This window comes from Pteronotus mesoamericanus, unplaced genomic scaffold (genome assembly GCF_021234165.1).
Source record: "Pteronotus mesoamericanus isolate MK-2021 breed Mesoamerican mustached bat unplaced genomic scaffold, CSHL_Meso_final scaffold_651, whole genome shotgun sequence".
NCBI lineage: Eukaryota > Metazoa > Chordata > Mammalia > Chiroptera > Mormoopidae > Pteronotus > Pteronotus mesoamericanus.
Window position 1 is genome coordinate 16,515,397 of NW_026555325.1, and position 27,123 is coordinate 16,542,519.

At 36.8% G+C, this 27,123-nt stretch overlaps 1 protein-coding gene across 1 annotated transcript in view; it reads left to right on the plus strand.

Annotated features, from left to right (window-relative positions):
- The window catches only part of ARL6IP6 (ADP ribosylation factor like GTPase 6 interacting protein 6), a 64,148-nt gene extending 37,969 nt beyond the window's left edge, over positions 1-26,179 (plus strand). The window contains exons 4-5 of the mRNA XM_054562451.1: positions 13,791-13,900; positions 26,150-26,179. Coding sequence (XP_054418426.1) covers positions 13,791-13,900; positions 26,150-26,166 — 127 coding nt within the window. The 3' untranslated portion in view covers positions 26,167-26,179. The remainder of the gene's footprint in view (positions 1-13,790; positions 13,901-26,149) is intronic.
- The last annotated feature ends 944 nt before the right edge of the window (positions 26,180-27,123 follow it).

Sequence of the window (27,123 nt, forward strand, 5' to 3'; positions counted from 1 at the left end):
CGTAAATAATGGACGCAGTATTTAAAGGTAGAATGCTTCAGAGATATAATTAATCTTGGATGGGGTGCGGGGGGTGTTTTGGGAAGTAACCAAGTGGTTTGTGTTACTGCTATGGAAGAGCACTGAACTGGATGAAAATTGCTGACATTTACCCTAGCAACCTTTTCCAACAAAACTTAATAACTGTTGCCTTGCCACCTCCTCCAGCACCATTCTCCCTGTCCTTCCCTCTATTTCCAGAAATCAACATTGTTTTACACTTGCTTACATGGACTGAATTTTTATTTTTCTTATCTTTTGAGGAGATTACAAGACCAGCCACTATTAGTGGCTTTGGATCAGCTACAGAATGGATCTGACTATTCAGCTACATGTAATATTTCAGGGAAAATATGAATTCCTAAAGGCAGTTCAAAATTAAAAAAACAAAATCCTGATCCCCAAAACTTTTGTAGACTTTGGCTTTGCTGCTGAAAGTTTAGTCCCACTGTTTTAAATTCTGTTAGTATAATTTATATGTTAAAAAGACAGGACTTTATATATCTGTATTTTAGCTAAGTACTGAGAAAGTAATTACTACTTCTAGGCAGGTTATAATGATTTATATTTCTTACTCCTGCACAAATCTGCTTAAGGTGAAAGTCAGCATGCTGAATCTAAAAGAGTAATGAAAGTATAATTTTCCATTTTGCATTAAATACAACTAATGCTTGCACTGTTGGATGTTACAAGTTCCTATTGATATAAAATATAGAGTGCATGACATTTGTTCTATATCAGCTTTTACATAAAATTGTACTTTCAGATTGAGCACGTTTCCATTTGTATTCAGATTTGGAGAAACAAAATGAGAATCATACTTTTAAGTATCATGTAGGCATCCAATAAGAGACATTTTATAAAATTGATAGAATACTATTCTCCAGTTCTATCCATGCTAAGTGAAATAAGCCAGTCGATGCAAGACAAATACTCTATGATCTCACTTATAAGAGGAATCTAATGAACAAAATAAACTAGAAAGCAAAATAGAACGAAAGATGTGGAAAAATGAAACAGACCGACAGCGGCCAGAGGACAGGGGGAGGGAGATAATGGTGGAAAGAAGGGGAAGGGACTAGTCAAAGAACACGTATGAATGACCCATGGACATGGACAATAGGGTGGGGATTGACTGTGGGAGAGGCGGTGTGGGCTGGACGGAGGAGGGCAAAGGGGGAAAAATTGAGACAGCTGTAGTAGAATAACAATAAAAGAGAAAAGATCTAAGTATAAAATAATGTTAAAATTTTAAAAATTGATAGCATGAATTGTTTTACATTAAAGGACTTACTAGAGTGAATCTCAGAAAAGTTTTCTCAAAAGTTTCTAGATAAATTTTTATTCCTAGCTTAATGACAGGTAAAAAGGGCTACAATAAAAAGAATCATGGGAGTGTATTTTATAAATAAAAATCATTAATAGTTCCTATTTCTCTCTCTCCCAGTAAGAACAGAATTCTTTGTATAACTGTCTAAGAAATAGGATAAATAAACAAGCTTATTTTAGTATGATAAACATGCATAAAAAGAAAAATAAATAAGCATTTTTTTAATTTAAAAAAAATCTTAGAAAAGAAAATTAAATAAGTTTAGTAACTTATTGCTACCCAAAATAGGCAGATAGGTACTCTCCCAGTCCTACAATAAAGTCTTAAATAATTGAAAATTTTCTTAGTGTTTAAAAAAAATTTTTAGGATGTAGCTAATATCCCTTCAGTGGTATATGAGTAGAGAAACTGAAGGACAAATTTTTAAGTTATAGCAAAACTATTATTTTAATGTGTTATGTTTATTCTTACATTTCTGTATTAAGGGTATTTTTCTGTTAATACAGGAAAAAGGAAAAATGTGTAATAAATGGCTGATGTTGACCCCCTGGAGCCAGAGGGTGTACAGCAGTGCTAATACTGTAGTTGAGGACCTGGTCCTTCTTGGTTGACTATCTGAAGGTTTGGTAGGAACAATTCAATGACTAATGCAACTTTCAGTTTCACAATATGCATTAAGAGCCTTGAATTTCTAATTTTATTTATGGGGCTTTATCATTAAAAATTAGTGTAATATAGAAAAATATCCATCAAAGATATTCTTCATAGCAAATAATTTATTATAATAAGAAATAATGAAAGTAAACTGTGGGACTAATAACATGTGGTACAGAACACACAATGGAATATTATGCAGCATTTTTTAAAAATTGGCTATGACAACGAGTAACAAGAAAAGTTATGTTATAATCTTAAATTACAAGGTGGGATACAGGATTGTATAAAGCTGAATTTCAAGTATGTAAAATAATATGAAGGAGAATCATTGAAATAGAGGTTTTCTTTGAGCAGTTAAATTATAGGTAGTATTAGTTTTCTTCTTTATGTATTTCTACATTTTCTAAATTTCTTATAAATGTATATTTATTACATAATTACAAAAGCCGTTAAGATTTTAAAAAACAGCCCTGGCTGGTGTGGCTCGGTGGATGGAGCGCTGGCCTGCAAACCAAAGGGTCACTAGTTCTATTCCCACTCAGGACACCTGCCTGGGTTATGGGCCGGGTCCCTGATAGGGGGCACGTGAGAGGCAACCGCTGATGTTTCTCTCCCTCTCTTTCTCCCTCCTTTCACCTCTCTCTAAAAATAAATAAATAAAATCTTTAAAAAAAGAAATATTTTTCTTTAAGGAATTGAGAAATAATTTCAAGTTGTTTAAAAAGGACTTTGCCAATAAATTCAAAAGTGTTTTCCTGCCTCCCCAGTAATAAAAGAAACTGAAATATATTTATAATTTAATAACTCTTTTCCTTTCCTGTTAGCTTGTTTTGTTTTGAAATAATTGGCCTGCACTTTAAAAAATTGTTACCTTATTTATAACCCAAACATATGAAGCAAAATTGTAACAATCAAAAGAATAAACATTTCTCTCAGATCACCTGTTGAAAACTGATCTCAAAGGCAGCAAAAATCTCCTTAAAAGGTATGATATCAGGATTACAGTGAGAAACAGAGCCAATAGAAGATACAAAGAGAACCAGTAGGAGATAGATAGATGGATGAATAGAGAGATATAGATAGATAAATAGCTATAGAGATATCTTGCCATAATCTCTCTCTCTCTCTCTCTCTCTCTCTCTCTCTCTCACACACACACACACACACACACACACACACACACGCCCGCCCGCACACGAGGTCTGTCCAGAAAAAGTCCAGCCATTGTTAATATAATGAGAATGCTTTGCATGACATGGATGTAAACTGGCAGCCAAAGAGAATTGACTGGAACATGTATGCTAAACAATGACGACTTCAATGTAGTAGTCAGTGGGGATAGTAGATGCCATTGAGTGGATATGTGTACTGTGTGGCCATCACATTCAAAGTGACTGAGCAAGTAGAGTGACAAATCTGAATCAAATTTTGAGTTAAGCTTGAGCATTCCTCCATGGGAACTATTTAGAGGATTTAGAAGGTCACAGCTATGGGCAACTGGTGATTGGCAGCTTTATCACGACAATGTGCCTGCTCATGCATCACATCTCGTGCAGTATTATGGCGAAACAGCAAATCACCCAGGCAACTCAGCCCCTCTACAGCCCAGATTTGGTACCCTGCAGCTTCTGGCTTTTCCCAAAACAAAAATTGTTGGGAAATGTCCCTCCTGGTTTCAGGGTCTGTAACCTCACTGAAAGGTAAGAGAGCCCCAGGGCTGGAAATAATCAAGGAGGCCTTGGGAAAACAAGCCACTGAGGAGACAAAACCTGTGCCCCTGCCTCCCTCCTATCGCCCTGCGATGGTCGGTTAGTCAAAGACGGGTAAGATCTCTCACTAGGAAGGATGACCTAAGACAGACACGGCCAGTATGGACAGCAGTCAAGAACTTGGGGGACACGGAGAAAGGGCAAAAGACCCTCACCCTTGGCTTTGATGTGGCCAGAGTTCTCATTCTATCTGAAAGAAGTCTTATCTCCTGGTGGCTCTCCCCTCCCCGCCCCCCCCCCCCCCCCGCCCGCTGGCCACTGGCTCAGGCTTGAAACAATACTAAAGGCAGGTACAGCCTTAAACTGGATCAAGTGGTTCTCAGTGGGAAACCAGGCCTAGAAGTAAGTTCCTCTAAGCATGCTTTGTTCTTCCCTCAAAAATTGTGATAACTGGACCATACTGGGAAGGAGATTTACATTATTCATAGACCCTGACCTGAGGCAGACCTCTTCTGTTTCTTCAATTGCTATCCATAATCTCTATTTGTTTTCTGTAAACATAGCCTTTTGACATTGATTGATGAGCTTTGCACCCATACCCCTGTGCATACAGTTCTCAATAAAAGCCTTTGGACACAGGGGCTTGGGGCTTTCTCCCCTAGGGGGAAGAGCCAAGTCCCCTCTCCTAGCAAACAGAGAAGTGTTTGTGATGACTCATGTTTATTCCCCCCATCCATGACAACCCCGGGACAGGGATTCAGAGCCCAACTCCCTCCTCAGCTGGCTCCAGACAGTAACCATCAGATCCAGGAATGCCCCATGTGGCGCTCCCCACAACAAAAAATCACCTTTGAAAGGGAAGACATGTCAGACTGTTGATGTGATTCAGGAGAATATGACCAGGCAGCTGATAGCAACTGGGAGAACAGTGTGAGGTCCCAAGGTGCCTACTCTGAAGGAGACTAAGCCATCATTGTCCTATGTATAATGTTTCTCGTATCTTGTAACTTCTCAATAAATGTCTCTATTTTTCAAATTACATGGCTGGATACCTCCTGGAGAGAGAGAAGAGGTGGGGGAGAGAAAGAGGTGGATATTTATTGTAAGTAAGTGGTTAACACAACTGTGGAGGCTGAGTAGGCAAGTTCAAATCCACAGGACATTACTCTCAGGAAAGGCAGGCTATAAACTCTTGGGCAGGAGCTAACACTGCAGTCTGTAAGTGGAATTTCTTTTTTCTCAAGGAAGCCTTGATTCTTCTCGTAAGGCCTTTCAACTGAATTGATCAGGCCCACCTAAATTATCAAAGATGATTTCCTTTACTTGAAGTCAACTGATTGTAGATATTAATCACATCTGCAAAATATCTTTACATCAATACCTGCAGTGCACTGGTGCACTGCAAGAATTTTTAAAACATGTAATACCTAACTATTTAGTCAAGGCCACTGACCTTTTTTTCTCTTAGATTGCCAAATAAAAAAAATGACAACAAACAACAGTAGTTGTCCAGTGTGAATGAATCAAAATTACATCTGTTTTTGGTCAGAACGGCAAAAGATAGACTATATTACTGCAGATATTAGTAATTAGTTTATGTGTGCTAGGTCAGGCTGGCCTAACCTGATCCAATTATCCTACATACAAGTTAAAATGCAACAACCCTACCCCTAGATTAGGATTTAAAGTCCTTGAATGAACCTCACTCTTCTCATTGACACTCTGCAACTCAAATATTATGACAGAGCATTAACTCTGTGTGTGTGTGTGTGTGTGTGTGTGTGTGTGTGTGTGTGAAATGTTCTTAATTATCACAGTCCTTTTTTCAGCAGTGATCACAAGATTTTAGCTGATATTTATAACTATCTTCTTCTAGCATTCATTCCATATTCCCCTTGTCCTCAGCAAGCATCTCAGGTAATTGTGTTTCTTTGCTTGATAGGTGACCCAAATGTTTATTCCTGAAGGCTCTGGGCCATTATAAGTCCTGCTTGCATAGGTTTTTGTAGTTTTCCATTGGCATTAATCATAGGACTTGGTAGTATTGAACCTCCCCAAGGGAACTCCTGTATTCTTGCCATATTCTTTCTTACCTCCATTGTGGTATAGCAGCCCAATTTCCCTTTAGCAGTTAGGATCAATCACTACAGCTAGTATGGTTAACAACTTTGCCTGGTGATTGGGAAGCATGGGGAATCTAAAGCGGCTGGGTGGCAGTCTTGCTTCTAATTCAATGAAATCAATCTTGACTCTCCTGAGAGAAGTATTTTTTTCACTGGGACTAGGACCTTGAGACCACCAGAGCATAAGATCACAGGAACAAGAAGCACAAATTGTACCAGTACATCACTAGGGGTAATAGTCAGTGGGTGCCACTGCCATGTCTACCCCTTGATTCCTGGACTCATGAATCTTGGCTACAATAAAAACACCACCATACATTAAATGCTGGTTTAGAGCATGTGTAGTCCTGCAAGATATTGCCACCTAGCTGGCACTGTAACTGAGTCTTAAAAGACCATTTCACCATTCTCTCAAGCCAGCTACTTCAGGATGATTGCCAACATGATAAAACCAGGGAATTCCATGATTATGGACACATGACTCATTTCATGAGTCATGTGTCCATACTCAATGCTGTGAATTGAGTATATTGATTAGAAGCAATGCTATGCAGAATACTATGTTGTGGATAAGGCATTCTGTGCATGTACAGATTGCAGTTTTGGAAAAAGCAATGTGTGCAGAGAAGGCAAATTTGGATCCAAAGTAAGTACCTATCCCAGTAAGAACAAAATGCTGCCCTTCAATGATGGAAGTGATCAAATGCAATCCATCTGCCAAGAGTTAGCTACCACCCTGGGGAGCACTGCCCTATTAAGGATTTGGTGTTAGTATCTGCTGCTGGCCAGTCACAGTACTCAGCAATGGCTGTAGCCAGGTCAGCTTTGGTGAGTGGAAGTTCATGCTGTTGAACTGGTGCCTAACCTCCACCCTTGTCAAAATGGCCATTTTGTTCATGAGCCCGTTGGTCAATGACAATAGTGGCTGGGAAAAGGGGTGTAACTAGTAGGCATGGAATGGGTCATTCTGTCCACTGGGTTATTAAAATTTTCTTCTGGATTCTCCTGGTGTGAATGAGCAAGTCTTACATTACAAACCTACTCTACCCTTCCAATATCCCTAAGCTTTTTGATTCCCTCTACTATAGAATACCAAGGTACTTCTGGGATTTCGAATTCTTTTAGTATGTGTTTGGTCCATGTTTCAGTCTCTTCCTAACCCCTCAAATTAAATCACTGAGTCCAGAATCTCCGTCTGCTTTTAAGGGGGCTGCTAGGAATAAATTTGGTATGATCTAACTTTACATTCCCTCTTCCATGTTCCCAGTATCTACTTCTCAGATTTCTGTATTTATAAACAGGAAAAATCATGCACTTCTTTTGCTGTGTAGAGAAGCTACCCTTGGGTTACCCTTTTGTCTCACCCTTTAGGTCTTGTTTGGACTTGAGTCTGGTTTTAGATCTAGAAGCAAATGGCGTGGCAGTGGTAGGTCCTGAGGAGAATCAGCAGTGCCTTACAAGGAGAAGCCGCCATAGATTTTTTTTCAGGCAAAGCAGGGGGAACTCCCACAGGTGGGGAAAGGACTCCTTCTCCTGGCAGCATTTACAGGTTCTATTTCTCTAGATGTGTCGAAATCTTCCAAAATGTCCCTGTTCTAATGATCAGGATTCCATTTTTTTGAATGAATGCCTTCACTTTAACAGAAGATACTTGGTGAGGTTGGGAATTCAATTTGCATTGTAATTCAGCCACTTGTGGGATGAAACTCTGGATGTAGTTTTCAGAAATCTTAGCCTTGTAGCTGTAGGAAGTAAAGGTTACTTTGAGATCAAGCGTAGAAACTCTCAAGTCATTTATGCAGTACTTGAGCTGGGAATTTGAAGCCCTGAGCTCATTCTTTTCTTTGCCCACTTTCTCCATTGCAATTAGGAGCAACCAGCAAATCTTATTATTGTATTATACAGAATAGCCCTAAAATAACTAAGAAATTAATTACATGGAATTTGACACTTCATTCTTTCCACATGATTTTGTACATGTGAATATTATCTGCCCAGCTACATTGTAAGCAGATTAATTTAAAGGACCATGTTTTATACATCTTTGTAACTTTTGCAGTGTTAAGTACTGTGTTGGATAGACAGACATAATGTACAAATACTCTTGACTGATTTTAGCATATCTCCATAATATCTACATTTTTCCTAATGAATGAATGTGAGGAGGTTCAGTTTATCAAGGATTCTAGTTAGTTAAGTCCTAATAATTGATTAAGCTTCTTTTAAAATTGTACATTAAACAAATAATAATTGATTAAATTTCTTTTGAAATTGTTGCCCACCTTTACATTAGATCTGACTTTTTATCATTTCATCTTAAAGACTAGCTTAGGCTGCTTGTAAAAGTAATGACCCATTACTTAAACCATCTCAATAATTGATGCAGTTCGCCAAATCCAATGGTTCAGCTGGTGTGATTGATATTGATAATAAAAATAGCTGAAGTAAGTACCATAATTATTCAGGAGCCATATTTGTCTGCTGCAGTGTTATAACCACTAGCATAAAAGAGTTTGTGGGGAACACTCTCAGTGGCCAGAGACACATGAACAGGACTGGTCCAGCTCCTCTGTCCTTATTTCAGCAAGAGTACTGTAGTTCCTCTCTTTCACTTACTGGGATTCCCCATTATGTGTTGTTTGAACAAAAGCTTTTCAGGCTAAACCAAATTTTGAAAACTACTGTTTAATTGTTTAAATATGACCGAAGTGTCTTAGTTCTCAATTGCATCATCATTCATTCATTCACTCATATATTTATTAATTTATTCAGCAAATCTTCATTGAGCAGATACATGTGTTAAATACTAAGTTAGACTCTGAAGAAAAGCCTCATGCTAGCTGTTCTGGATGCAATCATAAAAAACTACAAATAATGGTTACTATTCAGAATTTGTCTAAGACATCAGAAAATGTCACTTTGTAATTGAGTTGACCTATTACTCTGTCTTACCCAATTCCCTTGAGGCTAGCAGATACTGGGGCTGGGCATGTGGGGTCCAGAAGGTGCCAGCTAATGAGTGTTACTGGGCTTTCTCCCCTCTGGGTCCAATGAGAGCTTTGAGCCTAGCATTGCACACTTCATGTTAAGATCCTGGAGAGAGCTGGCCTTAGGGATCCTTGACCCTCAAGGAGAGTGTCATCTAGTCATGGTCGAGGAAATGGAGGAAGAACTGAATTGTAGGAACCTTGTGGTAGGAGACTGGTGAATAGGGAGCCCAGTGGTATCATCCTGATGCCTTGATGGAGGACAGACATCTTTCCTGATTCTACACTGACAACTCACAGGACCCGTCACCTCTTGTGACCATCCTCACTTAAGGTATTAGCCACATCAAAATCCCCCAAATCCCAATGGGCAGATGAAGAAAAATTGCAACGTATCTAAGCAAGCTTAATAGTAGAAAGAGATAAACAAAGAGAACAATCAGAATAGGCCTCTAATGAATCAGAAATGTTAGGTAAGAGAGAGAACAACTTGAATAAAAAAATAGAACACTTCAGTTTTCAAATAAGGCATAAATTAGTCTTCCTAGGAGGAAAAAGAAACATAACTTCCAAATTAAAAATTCAGTATGGGGCTTGTAGGACAGGATGTCTATTTATATAATTAGGAAAGAATGATGCGTCTATATTTTCATTTGAAAAGATATTGAGCATCTACTGTGTGCCTGGTTCTACACTTAGTGCTGGAGAAAAGTGGCAAAAATAAAAGCATGACTCTGTCTTCCTGGAGCCAAAGACTTGGGTATGATGAAATGGAATGACATCCTGATAAAGTGGCACAGTATGATTAAAATTCAGAATAGAATAAAGCTCATAAGGAAAAAAATAAAATGAATGAGAATGTTCATCTCTTTGAAGTTAACTGCCTGAGATGAAGTATAAATATGCAGCTTATGCTGCCCGAAGCTCACCAAGGAACTAGGGAGCCTTCAAAATTCCAAGAAGAGCAAAGTTTAAATAATATAATAAAGGTTGTGATACAATTAATTTTATTATGACCAAGGATATGTCATAGTAAGATTGTAGTGGATTGATACCAACGAACATTTTTTGAACAGATGTACTTTGCCTTGTGCTGAGCACTATGTTTATCGATTCATTCAGTCCCCATAAAGTGGCTTCTATACCTTCTCCATCTGATGCATAAAAAAACCGAAGGGGCATAATGGTTATTGATTTGTCCATTTACAAAGCTAGCAAGTACTTGATTCAAACAGGTTTTACCTGACTGCAGTGAATTCTTTTCCAGTACCTGGCACTCTTCTAACCTGGCGTCTTGAGAGTTAAAGAAGACATCCATTTTTGTGCTTCTACTATGGTTCTATAAGAAAGACCTCCTTCTGGTGACCAGCCCTGTTTCTGGAGGAAGAAGTATTTATTCTCTGAGCCTACAAAGCAATTCATTAAGTAGATTACTATACTCTTCTGAAACTATCCTTTTTGGCCATTCAGTTCTCTTTAATTCTCGACTCTCAATCAATAAATTTGTGATTTATAGTGTGTTTTGCTGAGTGAACTTGGGCCTTGTAAATATGACTGCTGTCTTTTCTCACAGACATATTTCCCTTTTTCAGCACTTAAATTTAGGCCTCTTATGAATTTGGTTAGTATGAATCATTTGCTCAGACCCAATCATGGTCTTTAAAGCAAATGACAGACACTATGTGAAACTCAGTCCCAGTAGTCATCTCTTGGACTTCATTATAGATTTATCTGTAATAAAGAAGTTATCATCCACAAGTGGATACTTTCAGATTGAACAAGAAGGCCTCTGGCCTCTACATTTAGCATTAATAGTATTGATGGTTTTTTTTTCCCCACAAGAAAAGTGTTTTTTTCTCCCCAAAGATGAAGGAACTGTTATCTGAAGAATTACGGAGACATACCCAAGATCACATAAGTTGGCAAGAGCCCAAAGCAGAACTAGAATGCATGACTCATCCACAATTCCACATGCCAAATGGAGCCCACTACTGCCAGTTAAGGTTTGGAATTTTGGGGGCTTTTCAGCTTTTAGGCTTCTAACCTCCAGAGGAAGAAGTTGTATTTGTAGTTGAAAGGTAGCAGAATATGCCACTCCAAAATGTGACTCTAGGAATTTAGGACAGTCTACCCCAAAATATGTCACTTTGGTAATATTGATTATTTTGAAATGTAGGCACTTGCAAAACAGCAAAGGTGTGGAGAGGTTTTTTCCTAACTCACCTTATCTACCTAAAGATAATTGTCCAAAAGGAACTCATTTGCCATAAATCACTTTCCCCAGAGTTTCATCAGTCAGGGAAGATTGATTCTTATCGCAGGGGAGGATATTTGAAGTTGACACCATGCCTAGACAAACTTTGTCATAAGCTATCATACTTTTCATCTATTCTTTTAAGGGACCATTCATCTTTCCATCTTACCTAAAAATCATTTACTTTCCCCTAAGAGGTCCACATCTCTCCTCCTATTTCCCTATTAAGATGGTATTTAATCCTGAATTCTAAAGATACCTAGAGGAGTAATTTATTTTTTTCCCTGTGTATCTCTGATGTATACATGAGTATACATTACATGTTAATGAACGGTTTTTCTCTGGTTTATCTTTTATTACAAAATTCTCAGCTAGGAACTCAGAAAGGTAGAGAAAATATGATTTTTCTTCCTTTATATAGTCAAGCTCTTTGGAAAATGCCCAATTTCCTGATATGATAATTAATGGGAAGCAACTGTCTTTTTTATTTAAAAAGTAGAATTTATGGAGATTAATATTTATAAAGCACTTTTGAATGGAAGAAACACTGTGATTATTCAATAGAGTGTAGAGTTACTGGAGAGGGAGATTAATCAATCTCTTGTCAACCTCTTTAAGTAGGCAAAATGGATATGACAAAGGACCTGATCAAAAACACATCCGGTGCTCAACAGTGTGCACTGCCAGCTTCGTCAGTATTTCAGAAAAGTCTGCAGAATATTATTCCTCCTGCATGCCCTCTCCTAATATAGCTTATCACTGGTTTGTAACCTTGGTAAGACTCATGGGCAGCTATTGTCCATACTCATTTAATCGTTCTTTTTAGTAAGATGTCACATTACAAAAAAATAGATCTACTCTCAGAATAATGTAGATTTTTACTGAAGATTTAATGGGAAATGGAGAAGAGAGTTTAGATTACGTACATCGCAGTAACACTTAGTAAAATCTTTATATTACATCTTTGATGTATTCCCAAAAGTTCTTTCTGGCTGACAGTATCTTTATGTTCACACCCTAATCTTTCCCACAACCTCCAAACCTCATCTATTTCCTGGAGCCCTTCAGCTCTGCCCATACCTCACTTTGCAAAATGAAACACGTTGGCCAGCTAGCTCTCTGACCTTAAGAAATCAATTCAGGCTCAGGGACTACCTATAGTTATTCAAGTCTGTCCCTGAAGCTTTAGTCTAGTTTTCCAGGAAGTATTGGAATATTAACACTCCAAATGTAATATTCGTTGAGGTGAGTGTGGGGAAGGAAGGGGAGAGGCAATTCTGCTGTTCAAGAAACAAGATTTTCTTCTTTTTGTTATGTGCTAACATCGAGATTTGTCCTCCTATCTTTAGACTTAGCTCATACCCAAGTAAACATAAGCTCTTATTAGAGAGAAGTAATAACATGAGGAAATATAAAATCACATTTCTGAATTTTTTCACCATTCAGTGTATTACAATAGATACTTCAAATCTAAAATTATTTGTGAACAGTTAAATTCAAGAAATTGCAATTGAACAATACTTACTTTTTAAAATGATTTTTAAAAAACTATGTAGATAGTAAAATACAAATATGTTCAATAAATGAAATTACACACTAACAAAACAGAATATAAAGACTGGTATAAGAACAAAATGGGTAGAAATTGAATAAAAAGGACATTAAATGTTGTTTAAAATAAGCAAGTAGATAAACTTAGCTTTGGGGGGTTTAATTTAAAATTCAAAATGTTTAGTGAGATAATGACTGAGGAGATAAATTTATAATTCAGATACTCATGTTTCACGTGAACTTAGTTTAAGCAAATCTAAGTAAAATATAAAATGCAGAAAAGGATAAATGCCGAAAGGTAAACTGAGGCATATTAAAAATTTTAAGAATTTATTTGAGCAAAAATTGATTCAAATAGGGCTGTGCCAAACCAGAAACTGTTAGGAGTGCTCTGTCGCAGGAGCCGGGGACAAACTTGTATGGAAAAGGTGGAAATTAATGAAAGGAAATCATTTGATTGGTTATAGCTTAAAGCCTCATTGGCTCTTGGTGGTTGATAGTCCTTTGTTTTCCATTTTTCTTTGTTTTCTATTTTTATTTATGTATTTTTAACATAATCTTTATTATATTTTTTCCATTACCATTTAGCCCCCTTATACCACCCTCCCCCCCCACCCCCGCAATCACCACACTGTTGTCCATGTCCATGAGTCTTTTCCTTTTTGTGCAATCCTTCCACTCCCTAACTTCCCCTCCCCCATCCCCAGCTGTCATCTGTTCTTCATCTATGAGTCTGACTTTGCTTTGCTTGTTAGTTCAGTTTGTTCATTAGATTCCACATATGAGTGAAATCATATGGTATTTTTCTTTCTCTGACTGGCTTATTTCACTGAGCATAATGTTTTCTAGATCCATCCATACTGTGGCAAACGGTAAAATTTTCTTCTTTTTTACAGCTGAATAGAATTCCATTGTGTAAATGCCACGTAGTTGTTTTATCCACTCATTTACTGATGGACACTTGGGCTGCTTCCATATCTTGGTGATTGTAAATAATGCTGCAATGAACATTAGGGTGCATATGTTCTTTCAAATTAGTGTTCTGGGTTCCTTTTGATGTATTCCCAGAAGTGGGATTGCTCGGTCAAAAAGCAGATCCATTTTTAATTTTTTGAGGTATCTCCATTCTGTTTTCCACAGTGGCTGCACCAGTCTGCATTTCCACCAACAGTGCAACGGGGTTCCCCTTTCTCCACATCCTCACCGGCACCTGTTTTTTTTTTATTTATTGATGATAGCCGTTCTGGCAGGTATGAGATGGTATCTAATTGTGGTTTGAATTTGCATTTCTCTGATGATTAGTGATGTTGAGCTTTTCATATGTCTATTGGTCATCTGTACATCCTCTTTGAAGAGTGTCTATCCAGGTTTTTTACCCATTTTTTAATTGGATTGTTTGTTTTTTTGGTGTTGAGTTTGTACATACTTTATAAATTTTGGATATTCAGCCCTTATCAGATGTATTGGTGAATATGTTCTCCCATTCTGTGGGTTGTCTTTTTATTTTGTTAGTAATTTCTTTTGCTGTGCCAAAACTTTTTAATTTGATGAAGTCCCATTTGTTTATTTTTCTTCTGTTTCCCTTGCCTGGGGAGACTCCGCCCCACCCTGAGCTGTCTAAGCTGGCCTGCTGAGTGCAGAGTGACTAGATTAACAGGTGAAGGAGACAGCCACAAACAGTAGATTACTGGAAGTCTCCAACAGACTGCCTAAGGTCAGACAGGGATGATATATGACATCATTAGAGGCAGATCCGGAAAGTAAAAACAGCAGTCTCCTACCACAGAAGTTCACACCGCAAAGTTAGGAGATCGACACAAATCAACTTAAGAATCAGAAGCAAAAGAGAAGAGTCTCACAAATAATGGGAAGACAAAGAAATATGCTCCACTCGAAGGGAAAGGAGGAATCCCCAGAAAGAGAACTAAATGAAATAGAAGCAAGTGAACTATCAGATATTGAGTTCCAAACAACAGTTCTAAGGAAGCTCAAAGGCTCAGTGAGCTCAGAGAGAATTGCAAAAAATTACAAGTAAACTACGGGGAACTTACTGCAAACTATATCAGCATGAAAAAGGACATGGAAACTATCAATAAGAGACACGGGGAAATGAAAAATACAATTTCTGAGTTGAAGAATACAGTAGAAGAAATCAAAAGCAGGCTAGATGAAGCTGAGGGCTGAATCAGTGAGCTGGAGGACAAGGTAGAAGAAAGCTCCCAGGAAGAGCAAGAAAATGAAAAAAGACCCCAAAAGAATGAAGAGGCATTTAGGGAAAACCAGGACAACCTGAAACGTAATAATATCCATGTAATAGGGATACCAGAAGGAGAAGAGGAGGAAGAAGGGACAGAGAACCTGTCTGAAAAAGTGATGATGGAAAACTTCCCTAATTGGAGGAGAAAAAAAGTCACACAAGTCCAGGAAGCACAGAGGGTCCCACTCAAGAGGAACCCAAAGCGGCCCACTCCAAGACACATCATCATTAAAATGGCAAATATCAAAGACAAACAAGAGAATCCTAAAGGAAGCAAGGGAGAAACAGGGAGTAACATATAAGGGAGTCTCAATACAACAAACAACTGACTTCTCAACAGAAACACTACAAGCCAGAAGGGAATGGCAAGAACTATTCCAAGTTATGAAAAGCAAAGGCCTGCAACCAAGGCTGCTCTACCTAGCAAGGCTCTCTTGCTGGGCGAAATGAGTTTCCTAGACAAAAGAAGGCTAAAAGAATACACCTCCACCAAACCAGCACTGCAAAATATGCTAAAGGGATTACTTTAAGAAGATGAAGAAAAAGAGTCTATGAATACCCAGTTCCTTTCACAGTTGCCAATACTTGATATTACCAATATTTTTTAATACATATTAATCTGATTGTGACAATGAGGTGTTATTTTAATTATTTCTTGATTATTTGTTGAAACTAAACCTGTTTTTGTATATTTATTGCCTATTTCTATTATTTTTAGAAAGCTTTAAATGACTTTTTCGTATTCTTTATCCATTTTTTGATTAAATGTTTTTAGAATTTTTTCCCTGAAAAACAAACAAAGCATTAACCCTTTTTTAGATGTGTTGCAAATACTTTCCTATTCTATTACTTATCGTTTAACTTTTTTATATGTATATTACTATACAGTCTTAAATGTTTAATATAGTTATTGTCAATATTTTACTTTATAGCTTCTGGGTTTGAATATTTTACTTCAGAGAAAGAAAAATATTAGTTTGTATTATCTCCTAAAACTCCTTAGATTCTACATATTGATTTTTAACTCACCTGAATATTTCTTGTATAATGTGTGAAACAGGGCTCTATATTTGTTTTATTTCAAGTAATAGTGGTCCATGTACCTTACTTGTTGAATAAGCCTTATTTTACCCATTGATTTGAAATATCAACTTAATCATATAGTACATTGTTAGACAGATATATACATTTGTCTCTAGAATGTTCATTATATTTCATTGATCTACTTGATTATATCTGTGTTGGTGTCATGTTGGTTTAATTGCTGAGACTTTATAATGGTTTTAAATTTTTTTAATATTTTATAATTATCTTTGACATTTAAAAAATAATATCAATCTGCATTAAAGAAAGAAAGAAAAAGAGAGAGAGAGAGAGATGGAACTCCTACCTTTTGCGACAACATGGATAGAATTGGAGAATATTAAACTAAGTGAAATAAGCCAGTTGATGAAAGACAAATACCATATGATCTCACTTATAAGTGGACTCTAGTCAACAAAATAAACTAATGAACAAAATAAACCACAGGCACAGAAACATGGAGCAGACTGAAAGTGACCAGAGGGGATGAGGAAAGGAGACAATGATGGAAAGACAGGGAAGGGACTAGACAAAGAACATGTATGAATGACCCATGGACAGGGACAGCAGAGTGGGGATTGACTGTGGGAGCGGGGAGTGGTGGTGGGATGGGTGGAGCGGGGTAAAGGGGGAAAAATAGAGACAAATGTAATAGAATGGACATGTTTTATTAATTAAAAAAATTAAAAACAAAAAAAGATGACTCATTAAGTGATATAATTTTCAATAATTAAGATGGGCACAATAAAACTTTTTTTATAAGTATTCAAAAGTTATTATTAGAGATAATTATGAAAGGAGATAGCTAGATCAATGAGCTCTCTGGAAAGAGAGAATTATTATCCTGATAGGAATTATTCTCAGCTGAACACACTCAGTGTGGCCCAGCTCTTTGGCGTTCTCAGAGAGGTGAAGGCCAAATTGTCAGCAATGATAGAGGTTGTTACTGGTTTGGACTGGATTACTCTCCTAATTGTTTCAAACTTAAAATGTTGACAATTCTGTTGTTTCAACAGTCCTAAAACACTTTAAAAGTAATGAATTGATACATTTTGTGTATATTTTCTAAATCCTTATAGCAGGGCTCCAAATATTGGGGTGGTAGGGGAAAATTCATGTTTCAGTGGAGAACTATATATTGTCCAGAGCACATCCGTCCAAGTTATCTGATATTAATTATATGGCAACTATTTCACAACTCCAAAATTGGTAGATAACTGAATGCAAGATAATTCCTGTCTACAGACATAGAAATTTGTCTTGTAGAGGTTCAATGGACTTTCTTCCTCTCACTGAGAAGGTAAGCTAGTTTTGACTTCATTTGCACATTTCTTTCCATATTCCTTATCTGTAAATGTGCCTATTCTTTGAATTCTCCTTTGAATTGATTGTAACATCTTATCCACTCGTTTATGAGTTAAGAAAATCTTTAATATGAGTCTGTTTAATATTTATGAGAGTTACAAGCTTACTTTTTTTAAAGTTTCCTTTAACATTACTTAGAAAATAAGCTTCCTTTACAATTGGTTGAAATGAATGATCAGAACATTTATTTTAATAGCATTTTATTTCTCACACTAATTAAACATATTCTCTTCTTAGTGAATATGTTAAAGAAGTTTCTGCTCTAATTAGTTTTTATTAATCAATCATTTGCCATCAGATTGTCTTCTCTACAGGGGATGCTGGGAACTAGGGTTTACTCAAGTATAATCTCTAACTGCATGCTAAGGATTCTCTCTGCACTGAGAACTGTTTTTCTTTTCTTACAGGACTGATAGTATTCAGTGAATTGTAGAACTGAGTTTCCTGTTAATCTCATAGCTGCCAACTGTGAGCTTACACTAATGTTGAATATCAGAGCCCCTAAAAGAAAACCTTCTTTATTTTCTCTACTCTCACAATGCTTCTGACACCATATGTGTGGAGGAGGTTTTTTATGTATACCAACCAGATCTCCAGTTCTCTAGTTAAAGGCTCAGTCCCACAAAACTGCCTCCCTCCCACTCCAGACACCAGGGGCAAGTCCAGATTGTCACATGTGCTTCTGATTGACCAGTTATAAATCAGAGGTTCCCATGACTGCTACCTGAGGTTAATAATGCATGGCCACAGAACTCAGGAAAATAGTTTATTTACTACATCAGTGATTTTCAACATTTTTTATGTCATGGCACACATATGAGAGGGGACCCAAAAAAACCCTGAATTATTTTTTGGAGGTGGGGTCCTTCTAGTACTGGCTTCCCCTGCTAGGTGAGTGTTCTAGGAACCGCTCTGTGTCAGTATACCAGGTGGTGGTGTTGTGAGAGGCTGCGTTGGGCTTCGGTGAATTTTTTTAAAGACTCTTTCAATGCATTTGCCCATTTCATGATGAGTGATTTGTGAGCACACCTGCCCACACTGTGCTGAGTGTTCAGCAGTTTTTGACCAAAAATGGTATGACCCCATGCCTCACCCTCCCTATTTACCCACTCTCATCCCAAGTGACTTTTTGTTTGTTTGTTTCCCCAAATGAAAAAAGTCCTGTCAATGTGGAAGAGGTGAAACAAAAAACAGAAACACTAAAAAGGCATCAAAACTGATAAGCTGAAAAACTGTTTTGAGCAGTGGAAAAAATGTCTTGACAGGTGCATTGCATCAAATGGAGAGTACTTTGAAAGTGACTGATGTTTAAACATGTAAGAATAAATACACAATTTTTTTATAAAAAAGTTCCGACTTCTTTTGCATCTCCCCTTGTAAACTGGTTACTAAAATTCTGAGGCAGACCAAAAAATACATCTTTTGCTGATCTGACAAAAAGTAAGTATAATTTTGATTCATTCACATCTCAGACAGCTATGGTTGCATTGGTTGTTATCATTTTTTCATTTGATACTCTAAGGGAAAAAAGGTCAGTGTCCTTGACTAAATAAGTACTGCATGTTTTAAAAATACTTGTGGCACACCAGTTGAAAATAATTGCACTTATGTTACTGGTTTATTATACAGAATACAACTCAGGAACAGCCAGATGGTTGAGATGCATAGGGCAAGGTATCAGGAAGGGGTTTGGAACTTGATGCTTTCTCTGAGCACACCATCCTCCCAGAACCGTGATGTGTTCAGCAAACCTGAAGCTCTCTCAATCCCTTTGTTTAAGGTTTGCATAGAAGTTCCATTTTGTAGGCGTGGTTAATTAGATCATTGGCCATTGGTGATTAAGTCAACCTCTTGCCACTTTTCCCTGCCCAGAGGTAAGGGTAGAGCTGAGAGTTCCAATTATCTAATCACCTGGCAATAACCCCCTATTCTTAGAGGTTTTCCAAAATTCACTGCACTAAGGTCAACTCAGGTGTGGTTGAGAAGGATTTGTTATGAATAATAAAAGACTCCCTATTACCTTTATCACTCTGGGGCTATTTCAGGAACTGGGGATGAAACCCAAATATTATAACAAAAGATGCTCCTTCAGCTCTTATTTAGGAAATTACAAGGGTTTTAGGAGCTCTGGCAAGGAAACTTGATGACTAAATATATACTTCTTGTTATATCACAATATTATAGGCCCTTTCTTTCCTTAATGGTGGGAAGAATTATGGTGTGTATTAGTCAAGCAATTAAATCATCATGCAATAAACATTGGTTAAGCCCCTAGTATATGGTTGAGGTTTCTGCAAGATGCTACAACAGGACACTTTTCCTCAATGAGTTTACAACCCAGTTGGCAACAGGAAATTAAGGCGCAAGAAAATAGAAATCAAAAAAGACCAAGCAAAAGTTCATAGAAAGGAGTAGTTAGCATGGGCAGGGTATTAAGGGAGAGCTCCCAGAAGGAAGTAATACTTAAGCTAGTCTTCAACGATGAACTGAAATTAGAAATCTGTTTCACATTTTACAGAAGGTTTTTCCAGGTTTTTTCTCTTCTTTTCTTTTGGCTTTCTTCTGTGATCCATGCTTGAGCTTCAGGAAATCCCTGAATTTTCCCCCCAAATTCTGGGCATATTTATGCTTTTGGATTTTTCTCATGAGTGTGTCTGTATGTTTATTAGCTTATCAAAAGGGTCTGTGACCACTTAAAAGTAAAGGACAGGAGGCCTTCAATCTTGGTCTTGTCCCAAAGTGGCAATTCATTACAGTCAATGTCATCTCAACACTTACAGTAATAAAATGCCAGAATATGATTAAGCATCGAGGGCTGGAGTAAAGGGGCTGAACACGACCTGCTGGCGGCGGCAGCATCGGTGGGGAAGCTGCCGTCCTCCACCTTTCTCTATTAAAATTAGTCTTCTAGACATGCACTTTTTTTCATTTGGGCTTTCTAACTTAAACTGAATATAGTTTATATAGTTTCTACTCTTACATTGGAAAAGTATAAGTTTCTAGAAAATAGATAAATTTGATAAATTAAAACACATTAGATTTTCTCTTCTCAAACTTGAGCATTCATATACTTTACTCCTATGCATTCTCCCTGTTCCCCCCGCCACCCCCATTAAACATAAAGGTAAACAGTCCTGGGTAATCCGTAGCATATTGTTTTTCTTGATTCCCCATACCTTCTTTACTTTTACTTTACTTTTTCCTTAGAATTTTGTGTCTAATTTAAAGACGTGCTCAATAAACATAGATATCTTAACTTAGATGCACATGTCTTTTTAAAGAAGATGTAAAAAATAGAATCCATTACTTGGAACTCTTTACCCAATTACTCTCACTCTCTCATAGTTCCTGCGGGTGCCAGCTGTGTTTTCCTTGTAGTAAAGGCAAGCAATTTGAGAAAATTAAAGAATGTTTGCAATTGATGTGTGCAAAGCTGTCCTGGAAGTGTACATAGTATTTTCAAGATGATAGACTCTAATAAATGTTTTCTCTGTTCATTGTTTGGGCTGGTAAAATGCTGTCAATGAAACTCCAGACCTGACAAGGAGTAAGAAGGCTGTGACTGAAGGGAGTTATTGCCAGTTACCTTGAATGAAAAAAAATAATAAATTCATTTTGTTAATCAGTCACAAGGCAAATGGCTTAGATCAGTGTCCAGATACCTTGCCATTTAACCGTTACACCACCCTATAAATTAAGTATTATTTATACCAGTTCACAATGGAGAAGACTGAAGGCTAGGAGGGTTATGTGGCTTGAACAAAGTCACACTGTTAGAAAAGGTCAGACTGGTAACAATACTGGACAATACTGAAAAATGCTCTGAAGATTGATATGCTACTATTTGATAGGTGATATTTGAGGGCCAGGGGCTGGGGTGGAATTAGTAGTTTTGGTAGGTAAGAATACATCATTTTAATTGTGGGTTTAAGTTGGTATTGGTATGAATTGTTTGTTATTCAATCTTCTCAGTGTAAAAATGGGATAATAATAATTATGTCATAGAATCTTTTTGAAAAGTAATATAATAATAGTTTTAACCTTTTAAAATAATGCTATCCATGCAATAAATAGTCAAAAATGTTAGCTATCATTAATTTTCTTTCAAGTACAATGAATTTAATTGGTAAGAAGAAAGTGTAATTGAAGTAAGTAATAATAACCTTGTTTCCTCTATAATCTCTGGGTCTGGGTGCTACTTTATTCCTACAAGGAATGAGGGCTTTTCCATAAACCCAGAGGGATTTGTTGTAGGAGCTCATCCTGTATGTAGAATTCTCCACTGCTTAAAGTTCTAGGCCAAACGAAGCCATCTGCTCCTACCCACTGGACCTTGGCCTTGGACTCTTTTAGGGCTCAGAGACAGAGACACATTGTAATTGCTCCTCAGAGGGAGCAGGCTAAACAAGAAATTGTTGTGAAGTTGCCTTTCCTGTATCTCTTGCCCAGTCTAGAGTTAGGATAAAATCTAGGCATGGTCAATAAAATATGTGTGAGTGCGCTGGCAGTATAATGGTTGAATGCAGACTCTGGAGCCAGACCTGACTACTTAGCTGTTTGCTACTTACTCCTTAATTATGTGACAGTAATTCTGAGCATCAGTTTCTTCAGTGGTAATGTGGGTATGACAGTGAGTTGTGTAAAGCACTTAGAATACCATCTGGCACAAAGGAGCACTAGAAAGCTCTAGCTCCTCTAACAGCTGGAATTCTAACCCAGGTGTTTATTGAGCATCTCTGGGGTGAACAAGGCCAACACTGTCTCTGCTCCCAAAAACTCCCATCCTGGGATCTGACTCCAAGTCCCGCCATTCACTGAAGCTCAGTGTTGTACAGTAGGAATAAAGAATGTGATAAAAAACATATGTGATTTTAACTAGTATTTTTACATTTTATTAATTTTCCTCACTGTATAAGTATCAACAATAAAGAAGCATTTAGAAATGTAATGTCAAAGCTCCTCTCTATTCTCTTTGGTCTTGGTCCTGCCCAGATTTCACTCTACTCCAGAGGGCTCACTGTTAATAGTTTATATTTCCCATCCTCTTTCTCTACATTTCCAAATATGTATAGGCATATGTATGCATATATGTACATGTGTGTACATGTACATATACATGTATGTATATATATAGCATGTATACACACACATATATCTTAAGAAAAAGAAACCATCCTGCATACGATATATTGTGCATTTTTTTTACTTTACTTTCATTTAAGTATATGTATTGAAGATTTACCAGTGTGGATACATGTAGATGTAGATCATTTTATGAATATAATATGATTTTTTCACCACTTACTATGGACATATTTTTTCTTAAAAATATTTTCCTTATAAACAATGCTTCAGTGAACATTTTTTAAGTATATATGAGAATATTTATTTAGATTAGAATCTTAGCAGTGGAATCACTAAGTCTAAGTGAATATTCATTTATAAAATTAAGTAGACACAAATATTTGCCTTTTAAAAGGACTTTACCAGTGTTTACTCCTATGGATATTATATATAACAATGCATGTTTCCTAGCATTCTCTCTGTAACTTCCTGTTATAAATCTTTTGACTGTTTGGGAAAATAAATACAGTCAAACCTTGGTTCTTGAATGTCTCCCATCTTGAACAATTCAGTTCTCAAACAACGCTTTGGAGTGAAGAAAGTTCAAGAACCGAGGTTCCATTGGAAGATTTTTATGGCTGCTTGAATATGTACTTCCCTGATTAGTCATGAAGCAGAGAATGGTTGCTTATATTTATTGACCATTTGCAAATTATTTTTTTTGAATTGACTGTTCACATCTTTTGCCCATCTTCCTGTTGGATTCTTGATATTTTTCTTATTGATTTGCAGGAGCTCTATAAATGAAATAACACTGATTTGTTTTATATATTGCAAGCATTTTCTCTAAGCTTCTCTTTGATATTACATATATTTTACTAATAAATAATTTAAATTTTTATGTATTCAAACTGGTAAGCTTTTCTTTTATTGCTTCTGGACTTTGTATGTCAATTTGGAATATATTTTTCATCTAAATAAAAATAATCCTCTAAATTTTGTCTATTAATTGTTAAGTTTCTTTTCACAGTTTGTTTTTTGACCAAGTGGAATTTTTGCATAGGATCTGGGGTAGGCATCTAAATTTACCTTTTCCTACAGAAGTAGTCAGTTGTTCCAAACCCAAATATTGATTTGAAATTCCATCTTAGTTATGCACACACACACAAACACACACACTTTTTGAGGCTATTTTTTTCATTGCCATTTCTATGTTATTTAAATAACCATAGTTTTATTGTATGCCTTAATAGCAGCTAGGATTGATTCCAACTCATTATTTTTCTCTTTCAAAATATTTATAGCTATCTTGTGCTTCTTCACTATGAATTTGAGAGTCTGATTTTTAAGTCCCATCAGCTATTCTATTGAGATTGCTCCAAATATATTAATTGGGGAAGAACTGACAACTATTGAATTTTTACATCCAATAACATGATATATCTTTTATTTATCTGAGTCTACTTTTTTGTCCTGCAGTAAAATTTTATAGTTTGCTTTATGTAGGTCTTACAGATTCCTTTTTAAATATTATTCCCAGGTATTGTGACTTAGTTACTATTAATTTGAATGGAATAAATGTTTCCATTACATTTTCTGATTTAACATTGCTCATATATAAACTTTAATTTTTTTGTTGTTGTTGAGCTAATATCACTCACTGGCTTACCAAATGTTCACATTGATTTTAGCTGGTTTTCATTTGATTCATTTGGATATTCTAGGAGAAAATTAGAATTTACAAAATACCAGCAGTTTTCTATATAGTTCGTCTTATTGGAAAAACAGATACTACTTTAAGTTAGTTACTATAAAGGGAATTTAAAAGAGAAATGTGGTTACAGAAGTGAGGAAACTTTGAAAAACCACACCAGTAACAAAGAAATAACCCAGGGATTAATGATAGCGGTAAACCAGAACCACTAGACTGCAGAGAAAAAGGGAGGAGGCAGTGTTACTAGAGTTAGGGACCAGGGTCACTCCAAACAAACTGGAGGCAGAGAGGACCTGTCTGGTGGGAGTGGGAGTCATGCAGGAGACATAGCTCCTTCCAGAGAAGCTGTAGGAAGCCAAAAGGATGAGAAAAATAGCTCATTATCTCCATTATCCCACTCGCCAAACTCCCATTAGTGCCCCCATTTGCTGACCTTACCTGGACAGCAGCTGAAGAGAAAGCATGGGAAACATAGCTTGCAGGTATTTGCTCATCTAGGACACAGAGAAAAACATGAGGTGCTTCAGGAGTGGATCTGAGCACGGGTAGTTTAGGACTGGCCCGCTTTCCAATATTTATGCCTCTAAATTATTTTTCTCATTTTATTGCATTGATGAGGACCTGTGGCACAATGTTAAAGAGTGATGGGGAAAGGAAGTCTCAGAGCTTATTCTTGGTTTTAGTAGAATTATTTCTAATGTTTCAATCTTAAATTGGGTGCTTAATATTTTTTATAATTACTACTTATCAGATTAAAAAATCAAATCTTATTTAGCACCTACTGAGATGGTTATATGTAAATATATATTTAGTCTTGTCTTGTGTGCCTCAGTTGGTTGGAGCATCATCCTATAACTGAAGGACTGCAGATTCAGTTCCCAGTTGGGGCACATACCTGGGTTGCAGGTTTAGTTCCTGGTATAGGTGCATGCAATCCGTAGTCCAGGTGTGTGGCATCCCTGGTCTGGGTGCATGTGAGAGGCAACCAATCAATACTGATCTCTCTCACATTGATGTTTCTCTCTTACCCTTCCTGTTTCTCTGAAAGCAATGAAAAACAAAAGTCTTCAGGTAAGGATAAAATATATATGTATATATTAATTTACTGTATTAACACAGTGAATTGCACTAATAGATTTGCTAATGGTGAATCAGGCTTCTATTAATGGGATAAAATTTCTATTACTTTCTTATAGTGTATTGTTCCTTGCAATAAAGTGCCATAATTGTTCATATTTTATTTAGGACTTTGGGATTTCTGTTCATAGGTATCATGAACCTAGAGGGTATGCTACCCTCCAGAATGAGTTAAGACTCACTCCATCTTTTCTATGCCCTATATATACAATATAAAGTTTTCTTAATCTTTGAATGTTTGGAGGAACTCCCACTTAAAACCTGATCTTTGATTCCTTTTTAAAAAGTAGAGCATTCATAACCTTTTCAAGTTTTTCTGTGATTATGCTTTCTTTTCTTCTTGAGTCAACTGCTGAAAGTTGCTTTAACAAAATTTTGAATAGTCAAGAAGGAATGTTGGTCTCTGACTCAGCCAAATGCCTTGGAGACATACAGTCCCTTGCTCACTTGAGGAGGGTTGCATAACCAGGATGCCTTTCCTGAGACTGGTGGTTTCTATAGTAGAAATATATACCTCATTAGGTGCCGGTTTGGAGAATGGTATAAAGAAAGGTTCTTCATCCTAGAGTCCATTTATTTGTTTATTTCAGGGATTCATGTATCTGACCGAAATACTCTCAGGAGAAAACAGTGGTAGCAACTTAACCAAGGAAGTGCTGTTTCAGGGATAGTATCCCATCAGCCCTTTCATGTGTGAGGTGTGAAAGTGCTATCACGTTGGGACAGAAAGTAGGCCATTCCCAGGGTGAGCTACTTCAGCTAATTGAATCCATTTTAAGACCAGAGATTGTTTTATTTGTGTTCTTCACAATCTTGGGAAAAGGTTTTCTCATATTTCTCACTATAAAGTAGAAACCATGAAATGTTTTTATTTTAAAGGTGACTACAGATTATGAAACATGATCTAAGACATATTCAAGGGCAACATGGGACAGTACGTGGTGAGTATGGAGAATGATAGGTTCCTTCAAACCCCTGGCCCTATTTTGATATAAGGGGAATTAGGTTGAAATTAGCACCCAGAGCAGGCTGAAGGAGAAAAAGAAGTAAATTTCTAGGTCAGTTCATTGTTATATTTATGTAGGCAAGGGTATTGGGAAGTTTAGCTTTGTTCTCATGGGAAGTGTTTGAGTTGATTTTTTATATGTGAACTACCCATTTCCCTTCCCCTTCAGAAATCCCGCTGCTTTCTCCCTGTGCTTCTACCACTTTTACTTCACTGCATATTCACCACATGCTGGTCCTCACCTACAGTCCCTCTCATTCTTTCCCCTACCCCTCATGGCACTACAGAACAATTCTCATGGTAAACCGTGTCAGGAGGAAAGGAGTAGAAAAAAGCTACTTCGTTCCAAGCACTGTGCTCAGTGTATTCATACATTAAATAGGGAACATGCCCCTAACAATAGTTCTCAGACTTCAAAGATGAATCATATGGGTTAGTATTTTTAATTTGATTCTTGGTATGGAAATTTGAGATTTGCTGACTTAACTACAAGAGCTCACTTTCTTTAGTTAGGCATACTTTGAATGAGTAAGTCTTTGCTGCTCACTATGTGCATGACATTGATAAATGTATTAAGACTAACTTTTTTAAATCAGAAAATGAGTGTATTAATAACAATGATAAGAATAAATTCGGTTAAATGTGCATATTGAGGGCTTAGCACAATGCCTGAAACACTGCCAGGCATCGATCAGTGTCAGTTAGCATTACTCAAGTCAGAAGACCTGGATTTTTTTCCTAAGTATTGTGTCACTTTGAACAACTTACATAATTCCTTTGTACCAATACTTAATCATCTGCAAAATACATTTATGTTTTATCTTTTTAAAAATAATTTTGTGCTGTA